Consider the following 11,669-nt stretch of genomic DNA (forward strand, 5'->3'; position numbering starts at 1 on the left):
TTTGGTTTCTAGTCCTATTGACGATGCCAAAGGTACGCAGAATAAATCACTTGATGAGAAATGAGAAATTTGTGGGAGGTATTTATAAGAAGTTAAAGACAAATTATTTTAGCCAAATTTTAAGATAAGAATTCATGATGGTCTTAAAAAAGGAAAATTTAGTTATACATCCATTAGTAAAGCTAAAATTTTCTATTAAAATCTGACCAAAATTCGGAAAATGTTTGCATCTTTACTAAAATTTTATTCTATATAAAATCAATCATTAGTAACTATGTTCAAAGGAATTTTATTTCTAAATATTTTTTATTGAAAGTAATGTAGCAAAACTTCAAATTAAGTTTAAAGGATTTTGATTTCAAATTTATAGTTAATTGACTGCTACGTAATTGAGGCAGTAATAAATTTTTCAGGCGAAACATCTTCTTTTTTATTAGAAAGAATATTGATTTTTGCACACTGATATATTATCAGATATATGGTAAGTTGGAACCAGACCAAGTAAAAAGTGTAGGTAAAAACAGAGGTGAAGACACGAACTTATTTACATGTTTCTGAGTTATTTTATGTCTTCATGGTCTTGCCTAGAGTATTAACCCACTAGAACTCAACAAATTCAAGCTATGACTTAAGTTCTACACACTCAGCTTGCAGAAATGTCTCACCTACACTCTAAACTGGACCACTATCCGGTAAGACAATCCCCCTGAAAGCTCACTTTTAAACTGAATGACTCACTTATATTGACTTGAAAATTTGCACTCAAAGTACTAGTTCACGTATGAACAAAGATAACTACTCTTTTAGTACAATTAACCTATTGCAAGTCAATCATATATACTAGTTTGTTTGATCGATAAAAATACAATAAAATACAATCACATTCCATCATATGTAAAAATAAAAATAGTTTTCAATTATCTCCGTAAAGGATAAGATAATGAATGAGAAATTCAAGATATCCAAAATCCATATTATTCAATATCTTTAAACAAGGGATCTTGAATTGTATTAGAAAGATTTGATTTAAACCATCTTGGTTTGATTTTGCATGATCAAACAAAATATATGGGAAATAAACAATATACACTTCCAAAAATAAATTAACTTACACAAATTTTTCAATAAAAATTAAATTAAAGAAAGAGTTTATGTACTATTGCAATCTTTAATGTTTAATAAATCTATAATGTTTAAATTAATTATTAATAAATTGACTGATTTCAAGCAATATATAATGTTTAAATTAATTCTTGAAACAATGTTGAGATTATAATATTAATCATTTTTTTCATTCAAGTGTTCATGAAATTTGATGTAAGTAAAAAACACAATTTATACTTGAGGGAATTCAAAGGTTATAAGTTACAAGTCATCAAAACTTCAATACCTTCCACTTCTTTACAACAAGTTAGTAATGTTGAATTTCATTATTTTGATTGACCTGTCACGAATTATATTATTATTTACATCCCTTTTTATTTATAACTTTAGCTTGTTTAATAGTTAAATCAAATCATCTTAGTTTATATTTATGTTTTCATGCTTGAAGTAGGGATTTATATTTGTTAGTAGTTTTTATTACATCTTAGATATCTAAATAAGGTTATGGGGTTATGTAGGTCAAACTAGGAGCTAAAGATGCAAATGCAGGTTGAAATTGATGCCCAATTTGCGACACCAAGACGTCGATGTTGCAACACTGAAGACAAAAGCAAAAACAAGTCTTGGAAAGAAAACTACCTGATGTGTCGCGAGACCGACCTATGTTGCAACACGAGGTGGATGTTGCAACACGCCTTCTATGCAGCCCAAAATCTCTACGTGCGTTGGTTGATATCTTTAGGGCCAATTAGGGGTCATTTTACAACCTAAAACCGTCCCTAATTAACATTATAAGCAAAGGGACACTTTATTCTTTTGGATTTTTTGCCTATATAAATAACATTATGACCAGATTCAAGGGAGCCTTCAACCCTAGATGATTTTACTTAATTTTTAGGAGCCTTCAACCCTAGATGATTTTACTTAATTTTTAGTTTTCTTTATAAATTAGGTTTTAGTTTTCCATTTTCATTCAAGTTATTTTTATTGTTCTTCGCAAGTATTGTGGATCTTTAACACTGTCATAGATTTTAGTTTTTGCACTTCAAGTTTTAATCAGGATTTAATTTCTCTTTATTTACTTTGTTCATTAATATTATTATGATGTTTACATTTTATTTAGAGTTTGCATTTATTATGTCCATGGGTAACTAAATCTGTAAGGACAAGAGGATGTGAGAATAGTTAATAATTTTTTTAAGGATTCTTAACGAATTAGTTGGTTGGAAAAGAAGACTTAAACTCTAGGTTTGACGACCCTAGGAAGTCATTTAGGTAGATATGAACTCGAAATCGATATAGTCTACTGAGTATCCCTTGGCCTGACCCAGTTTGACCTGTGACATCGAGGGATAAGTAGTGCTTGTCGACTCATTAGGTTAGTAGAAGGTCGAGAGGCCCTATTAGGTTAATGACTAGCTGGTTGAATAAAACCCAAAATAGGAGTTAACTATGAACACTGAAGCGAGTTAGTCTACCATTTTTATTCTTGATAGATATCAAATCCTGTGACTTTATGCTGTTTAATTTTTTTTACCTATTTTTTTCTATTTATTCTTTCAATTGTGATCTTTCGTAATATGATTCTGATTTAGTACTATTTAGATTTATTTTAATTTTGGAGTACTCTCAATACTTCGTTGTACTAACAAATTATATTACAATTTGACCCGTACTTATGGACACCGCCTAATTTCCTATCTTTTGTAATAGTATACTCACTTTCAATTTTAGCACATCGAGAGACGGTCATTAACCTATTTTTCATATCCTTCAAAATGAATACCAATTAATGAGTAAGTTATTACAATCACTATCAAATATTTTATTTCAATAAATATATAAAAAGTATTTTTATCTCAAAAATATATAGGACGACAACGAAGACGCTATGTTTGACTTTACAGCTGAAAACATATCAAATTATAATATTTTTATTTTCATATTACTTTATAATTTATTTAATGTTCAATTATTATAACCTCTGAATGCTTTAGTTATCAATTATTATTTTTAATGTTTAATTTATAATTTATGAAAATATTGCATATTTGAAAATAAAATTGAATTAATTAAATATGATTTCATATTGCATACAATCAACCAATCTATCGAAATATGAATTAATTAAACATCATAGTCATTTGATTGAAATGAATGTAAGATTAAAAATAAATGTGATGTACTATCTTTTGGGTAAAAAAATGAAAAGTATTTTAATTGAGTGTAACTTATGCTTTATAATTACTTAGACTCAGAGGTATATTTAACACTTTAAATATTAATGTAATTAAGGAAAAATTTTAGAAACTTTGATGTCTTAGATTCAAATCCTATTATGAATAAATATTTTTTTCAGTCTTAACATGAATATTTTTCGATTTTCAATATTATTGTACAAATGTACTGATTTGATATAGTTATGTAAAAATCCTTTTATAAATGTAAATATAGTGAGATGCTTATAATATATTGCTTCTGAACGAGCGAAATTCGTGGAGAAGTTTCAAATATCAATTTTATGAAATAAACTTTGCACCACAACCTTTTGTTCTTGATGCATACAATATATATATGGAGGCATATAAGTCATGGATACTATTTAGGCAATCTTCCATCTAGTACATCTCCATAGACATGTCAAGAGCAAATCCTCCTTGCTAAATCGCATGCTTCCAACCTAAAAAGCTCAACTAAAGCATTAAGCCAAGTTTAAATGGCTTGTATACATTATACATCATTAGCAAATCTTTTCCTCCGAAGCATACGAAAATAGTACATCCTTCAATGATATATATAGATGGTAATTTGATTATTAATATCAAGTCTCAAAAAGGTGAGTGTCCAACCACGTTACCAAAAGGGTCATAGTTGCAAGTAATGAAGGTTCCTCCATTGTCACACCTAACCTTTGCGCACCCTACATGGACTGAGTCGCGCCAAACCACTTGAGTATAATGGCCACAAACCTCACCTAAATCGCACGAATTAGAGTCGTGATCGTAATAGGCTTTCTCATCAATCCACATTTTCAATGCATCTGCGACAGACATGTCATCGCTTCCCATTGCAATGTTCTCTCCGTATGGACCCTCGGAGTGAACAAGATTACAGTCCCCAATTCTTTGTTTTGCATATGCTAGTGCATATGCAGCCACTTGGTCATCCCAAGCCAATGGCCCAACATTCACCTCCGCACGAGCATTGTTTTGAGCATCTAAGAAATCTTTTTTCAAATTTTGAGCGAAAGAAGGCAAAGCAAAATGTAAGACGACCAAAGTCACCGCCAATAGAATTTTGCACCACGCCATTTTGGTTTCTAGTGCTATTGGCGATGCCAAAGGTACGCGGAATAAGTCACTTGATGAGAAATGAGAAATTTGTGGGAGGTATGAGAAATGAGAAATTTGTGGGAGGTATTTATAAGAAGTTAAAAGAGAGATTATTTTAGCCAAATTCTAATATAAGAATTCATGATGGTGTAAAAAAAACAAAATGTAGTTATACATCCAATAGTAAAACTAAAATTTTCTATTAAAATCTAGCCTAAATTCAGAAAATGTTTGCGCCTTTACTAAAATTTTATTCTGCATAAAATCAATCATTAGTAACTATGTTCAAAGGAATTTTATTTCTAAATTTCTTTTTGATTGAAAGCAATATAGTAAAATATCAAATTAAGTTTAAAGATTTTGATTCCAAATTTATAGTTAATTGACAGCTACGTAACTGAGGTAGTGAGAAAATTTTGGGGTGAAACATCTTCTTTTTTTATTAGAAACAACATTGATTTTTGCACACTGATATATTACCGGTAAGTTAGAACTAGACCAAGTAAAAAGTGTAGGGAAAAACAGAGGTGAAGACACGAACTTGTTTACATGGTTCTGAGTCATCCTATGTCTTCATGGTTTTACCTAGAGTGCTAATCTGCTACAACTCAACAAGTTCTAGCTATGACTTAAGTTCTACATTGTAACAACCCGATTTTTTGTGGTATCGAAAAATGAGATTTTAGAATCACATTTATGTAAACCGAGTCCGTAAATATTAAATATGCATATTTACAGAGTTGTTATAAAAGAATATTAATGTCTGGTCCATTAATTTTGTCAATTAAATAGTTAATTTATGTATGAGATTAAATTGTAAAAGTTCGATCGCTAGAAGTTTTTAATTTGCCAAAGATTTAGAGACTTAAATTGCAATTAGCTAAAGGTTCAAAATGGTAAATAAACCCTTTTGTTATATCAAATATTGGATGATGATGTTCACTTTCGCTATTTTTATTTATGGTGATTAAGGTTTAATTAAGTTTGATTAATTTAATTAATTTAGGTTAATAAAGAATAATCTAAGCATATAAGACAAATATTAGTGGAGCATTTCATGTTCTTCATTTTCTGCTAGCCAACCAAGCTTAGAAACCTTAAGGAAAAACAATTTTTGAAGCTTTTAACATTCGGCCCTTAATTGGTAAGCAATTTCGAGTCATTTTCTTATAATTTTTATGTTTTTAAGATCATGAGAGCTTGATTTAGCTACCCATGTACCAATTTGTAAAATTATTAAAAATTTTTAAAGATGTCGTTGTTGATTTCTTGAAAAATTTGGTGTGAAATTGATAGATTTTAAGTTTAGATTATGAAAAGGACTAGATTATAACATTTAATTATTAGTTATGTACATAGGGGCTAAAGTGAATAAAATTTGAATTTTTATGAAATTTTGGTATAAATAGAAAGTAAAATGTCCCTAATGAATGTAATTGAAGTCGGATTTTAAGTCGAGGCTAAAATTGTTATGACCATTTCAAATTTAGGGACTAAATTAAATTAAATATAAAACTTTAGGGTATCAAAAATGAGATTCCATATGTTCATTCATAGCATGACTTATTATGAAAATGTTTGGTATTGATGGATTATATAAAATAGTTGTTTAGATCAAGAATCGGATTAAAACAAAGTTAATCAAGGAAAAGTTAAATTAATCTCGTGAAGTAGAAAGTTTATTTAATAATCAACTCATATAATCTTACGCAGATAAAACCAGTCTGAACTCCTGTAGAATCCCAAGGCAAATTGACATCCCAAACAGAACCAACCAAACCCAAGGCAGAATGCAAGCACCAAGACTTTATACGAACCGGATCAGTTTTGGAACATATATGCTCTTTGAAAGAGTCGTGGGCAAGACGCTGGGCAGGAAAAGTAGAAAGATGAACCAACAACCAAAATAGGATTTGGACTCTCAAAATCGATTGTTGTACCATCTCCATCTCTTAAAGGGCTAGCTTGAAACGAGAAAGTAAGGAAGAAAATGAGAACCTTGAAACTCTTCACAAGGTAGAGTTAAACACTACACCAAAACAGGCTTTTAGCGGCACTTTTAATGGCGTTTATACAAAAAACGCCGGAACAAATCGTACATTAGCGGCGCTTTACTGAAAACGCCGCAACCGATTGAGTATTAGCGGCGTTTGCAAAAACTAAACCCAGACGACGTTGTTTGGAGAAACTTCGGTGACATTAGTGGTGTTTTTCGAATAGCGCCGCTAATAATATGAGTATTAGCGGTGTTTCTGTAAAAATACCGTAAAAACTAAAACCCAGACGACGTCGTTTGGAGGCACTTCGGTGACATTAGTGGCGTTTTTTGAATAGCGCCGCTAATAATATGAGTATTAGCGGCGTTTTTATAAAAATGCCGCAAAAACTAAACCCCAGACGACGTCGTTTGGAGACACTTCGGTGACTTTAGTGGCGTTTTTCTAATAGCGCCGCTAATAATATGAGTATTAGCGGCGTTTCTACAAAAACGCCGGAAAAACTAAAACCCAAACGACTTCGTTTGGAGACACTTCAGTGACATTAGTGGCGTTTTTCGAGTAGCGCCGCTAATAATATGAGTATTAGCGGCGTTTTGTATAAAAACGCCGCAAAAACTAAAACCCAGACGACGTCGTTTGGAGACACTTCAGTGACATTAGTGGCGTTTTTTGAATAGCGCCGCTAATAATATGAGTATTAGCGGCGTTTCTATAAAAATGCCGCAAAAACTAAACCCCAGACGACGTCATTTGGAGACACTTCGGTGACTTTAGTGGCGTTTTTAGATTAGTGCCGCAAATAATATAGGTTTTAGCGGCGTTTTTGTTAAAGCGCAAAATGTTCGGGTTTTCGCAAGCGTTTACGCTTAAGCGCGCTAAAACATTTTACCTTAATTGGTTTATTTATTAATTTTTAAAATTGAACCTATTCCTAATTGAATATTTAAAATCTTGAGAAAAAATAACACATAGAAATAATTTGAAATAAAAGACATGGAAAAATTAAAAGACTATTATTTAAAATAATTTTAAAGTTATATGTAAACTTGATTACTATTTTTTTAATTTATATATTAAAAATTTCTTATATAATTGTAAAAGAGATATTAATAATTTTAAAATATTGAATTAATTATCACTATATATAGTTTAGGGTTTTCAATTTAGGGTATATGATAAATTTAAGATTTAAGGTCGGTTTAATAGTTCATATTTTAAGGTTTTAATTTAGGTAGGGAATATATATGTGGATTTAGGGATTATGGATTAGGTATATTATGGTTTAATTAAGGGTTGGGATTTAAGGTTTAAGGGTTAGGGGTTAGGGGTGTAGGGGGTAGATGTTAGGGTTAAGAGTTAGGGATTTAGGGTATAAGGTTCCAAGGGTCGGGTTAGGGTTTTGGGTTTAGATTATTATTTATTTATTTATATTTTAAATACGTTATTATGTAGTTGTAAAAGATAATAATAAAATTGTTTAGAGTTTTTAATTAGTTTAGGGTATATGATAAATTTAAAATTTAACGCCGGTTTAGGAGTTCATATTTAAATTAAGGTTTAGGGAGTACTATATATATATGGATTTAGGGATTATGGATTAGGGATTAAGGGTTGGTCGGGATTTATGGTTTAGGTGTTAGGGGTTTAATAAGGGGTTGCACGTTAGTGGTTAAGAGTTAGGGATTTAGGGTATAAGGTTCCAAGGGTCGGGTTAGGGTTTTGGGTTTAGATTATTATTTATTTATTTATATTTTAAATACGTTATTATGTAGTTGTAAAAGATAATAATAAAATTGTTTAGAGTTTTTAATTAGTTTAGGGTATATGATAAATTTAAAATTTAACGCCGGTTTAGGAGTTCATATTTAAATTAAGGTTTAGGGAGTACTATATATATATGGATTTAGGGATTATGGATTAGGGATTAAGGGTTGGTCGGGATTTATGGTTTAGGTGTTAGGGGTTTAATAAGGGGTTGCACGTTAGTGGTTAAGAGTTAGGGATTTAAGAGGTTTAGGGTTTTAAGAGGGTCGGGTTAGAGTTTTGGGTTTAGATTATTATTATTTATTTATATTTTAAATATATGTTCTTATGCATTCATTGTAAAAGATCTATAATTTAGGGTTTAAATTATGCCTTGAGAGAGATATATAGACTTAAATAGTTATATCATTTCAATGGTTAAGGTTAAGGTTCACTTGAGATTTGAAATTTTATACAATTAATTCATTAATTCTTTTATATTTTAAAAAATTGAATCTAAACCATTTGATATATTTAAATATAACCTTAAATAGAAATAATAAATAAGTTAAAAAAGTAATAGCTTGCTATGGATAATTTAGATATTACTTAAGAAATAAAATTAAAATTAAAATTAAAATACAAAAATCAAAATGAAATATAAAAACTCTAAAATTTTTAATTTAATCAATTTTTTTTATAGATATTACTTAAAAAACAAAATTTTTTAATTTTATAAATCTAACTTAAAAAAACTATGTATTCAAATATCTCATAACGGCGCCGTTTGAATAAAGAATTTTATTTAACATTAGTAGCGTTTAGGACAAAAATGCCGCAAAAATTGCTAATAATATAGACGAAACAGTGAAGTATTTGGCTGTGAATTTAATGGATTTAGCGGCGCTAGGAAAAACGCCACTAAATGTGCATTAGCGACGATATTATGGAAATGCCGCAAAATTTTATCATTTTTGTAAACAAAATGGTGTCGTTTTGCCTGGCATATTAACGGCATTAGTGGCATTACGCCGAAAACGCTGCAAATTGTCGGGGTTTTTTTTAATGAAATGGTGTCGTTTTAACTAGCACATTAAGGGCATTAGTGGTGCTATGGTAAAAGCGCCGCAAAGTTTTCGGGTTTTTTAAACCAAACGGTGTCATTTTCCCTGGCACATTAACGACATTAGTGGCGCTATGGTGAAAACGCCACAAAGTTTCGGGTTTTTTAAACAAAACGGTGCCGTTTTGCCTTTACGGTATTAGTGGCGCTGTGTTAAAAACGCCGCAACGTTTCATTCTGGTTCAAAAAAGACGCTGTCATTTTATTCCCCTCCCATTTTATTCCCCAGTTCATTTTTCCCTTACCCGAAATCTTCATTCCCTCTAAATTTTCCCCAAAATTTCCCCAAGGCAAGAACCCTAAACCTTCCCCAAATCTGCTGCGCTCCAGGACCCGAACCTTCCCCAAATCTGCTGCTTTGAAAATAACCGTCCCTTCTGCCGTCGATCGTCTACCGTTGCATTCGTCGACCGTCGCAGTCCTCTACCATTGCCCTCCTCTGCCGTCGAAGAAATCGGTAAGGTTTTCCTCTTTTTCTCAAAAATCATTCGGGGTTTCCGGCTTCAGCAATGTACAGGTTATACTTCTAAAGGCATTTATTGTTAAATTATTTTCTGTAGTTATCACCATAATGAGTGTTGGTATAAATTATGAAAATTATGGCATCCCTGCAACTTGGTCTATGGTTGTTTAGGTGTTGGGTCATATCTGGAGTTTATGGTTTTATCGAGTTTTACTGCAATAGAACCATGTTGGTATAAATGCTTTTCCTTGACAAATTGAGCTTTAGTTGAACCATTTTTGCACGTTGGAATACGATGGTTCTGTTTCCAATTTAATCTTGCATGTGGTGTTAAAAGATTTTGAGAGGAGAAAGCAAAATTTCGGGACTTGTTAAATTCTTCTGTTAATATGATGTTTGTGGAGTCATATGTGGTTGAAGGTTAATTTATAATTTGAGACTTGTTAAATGATACAATTTAACAAGAAATTTTGGTTTAGTTTAGGAGAGTCCAGAAATTTGGGTTTGAAAAGTAACAATAAAAATTTTGTCACATTTAAAATCAATTCATATTAAATATACAAATATTTTGGACTGTTATTTTGCTTCAACTGAAATTTCTATTTAGTGTTGTGGATACATGTTTTCAGTTCTTCTCCCTGCTGCTGGAGTTTTTCTTCATTTGTAACAATTTTTTGTATAACTTATTTATCTGGAAAAACACCATTTTTTATTCAACTGTTTTCTTATGCGTTTGATAAGTTGAGCATAACTGACCTGTAACTGTGCTTCTTGTGTATCACTTATTTTCTTTGTTGTGCTTGTTTTAAGAAATTTAGAGTTGTTTTAGGAAATTGTAATTTAGTTAAATACTTTGTTCTTCTCATTGTTGAAGAGTTAAAAATTACCCATTGTCTTATGTTCAAGTTTTGTTTCCCAGAATTGACACTGCATTTGCCCAACTGTTAAAGATAATTGGAACGGAAAAATTGTGGATTAACCATTTGTTACAGCCTTATTGATCAGCTCGTATTTAGTAAAGTTTCCTGATATTATTTTAATCAAAATGTCCTTACTGCCTTACCATGTTGCAGTAACAATTGTTGAAAGTAATTTTCTTAGAACGTAATTGATTTGGCAGCACTCTGTAATTAGCTCTGTAGTTGGTAAACAATGTTAAACTATGTTACACGATTTCTTACATGTCTGTTCCTACATGTCTGTTATGCTTTGTTCCTACACCGAGTTCCTACATGTCTGTTCTGCTTTGTTGAATAAGTTTGTTAGTTCTCTGCTATTTGTTTCTTACACAGGAGATTTGGATATTGTATATACATTGTAAAAATGGGCTGCCCGATTTAACAAAATGTTAAATACATGACTTACTAAAATTAGCTTTTATTGTTTTATTTAATTATAAATATATTATTAATTTATTTAACATACAGCAGAAAAATAAATTTATTTTCAATTATGTAATAAATATATTTTTATCTTTCACCAGTTTCCACATTACATAAAACATCTTTCGAGGTTATGTTTTTCGTTTGTTAAATATCTTTAGAAAATGGTTAGCTAGGGCCTAGAAAACAACATTAAAGTTATTAAAATTAATATGGTTTTCAATTTATGTCTCGGGTTGGGTTAATTAGTTTTAGACTAAATAATTAAAATTTCAAGCTTTTGTATTCTTTGTATATTTGATGTTCAATCTCCAAATTTTTATTTTAATAATTTAGTCTCTTTATTTTAGAATTTAAAATTGGAGTTCATTTGTTAAATTTGTTGTTGTGACATTATAAGAGTTTAACACATTTTAATGGACTGAATTTAACAAAGAATTTTAATGAAATTAAAAAATTTAAAATTCTCATAAGCATTTTAATTAAAATAAGATATTTCATTTAACTAATAGCATTATAAAC

At 30.5% G+C, this 11,669-nt stretch overlaps 1 protein-coding gene across 1 annotated transcript; it reads right to left on the bottom strand.

The window, feature by feature from the left end:
* Positions 1 to 3,605: 3,605 nt before the first annotated feature.
* LOC105792173 (pathogenesis-related protein 1B) lies at positions 3,606 to 4,483 on the bottom strand. The gene has a single exon (XM_012620598.2). It carries the CDS (start codon positions 4,413 to 4,415, stop codon positions 3,933 to 3,935), a length of 483 nt encoding a protein of 160 aa, XP_012476052.1. The 5' UTR covers positions 4,416 to 4,483; the 3' UTR covers positions 3,606 to 3,932.
* Between the last annotated feature and the right edge of the window lie 7,186 nt (positions 4,484 to 11,669).

This window comes from Gossypium raimondii, chromosome 8 (assembly GCF_025698545.1).
Source record: "Gossypium raimondii isolate GPD5lz chromosome 8, ASM2569854v1, whole genome shotgun sequence".
Classification (NCBI taxonomy): Eukaryota; Viridiplantae; Streptophyta; class Magnoliopsida; order Malvales; family Malvaceae; genus Gossypium; species Gossypium raimondii.

Bases quoted from the DNA above. Each gene is read 5' to 3' on its own strand.
- LOC105792173 (XM_012620598.2), bottom strand. From the start codon at position 4,415: ATGGCGTGGTGCAAAATTCTATTGGCGGTGACTTTGGTCGTCTTACAT.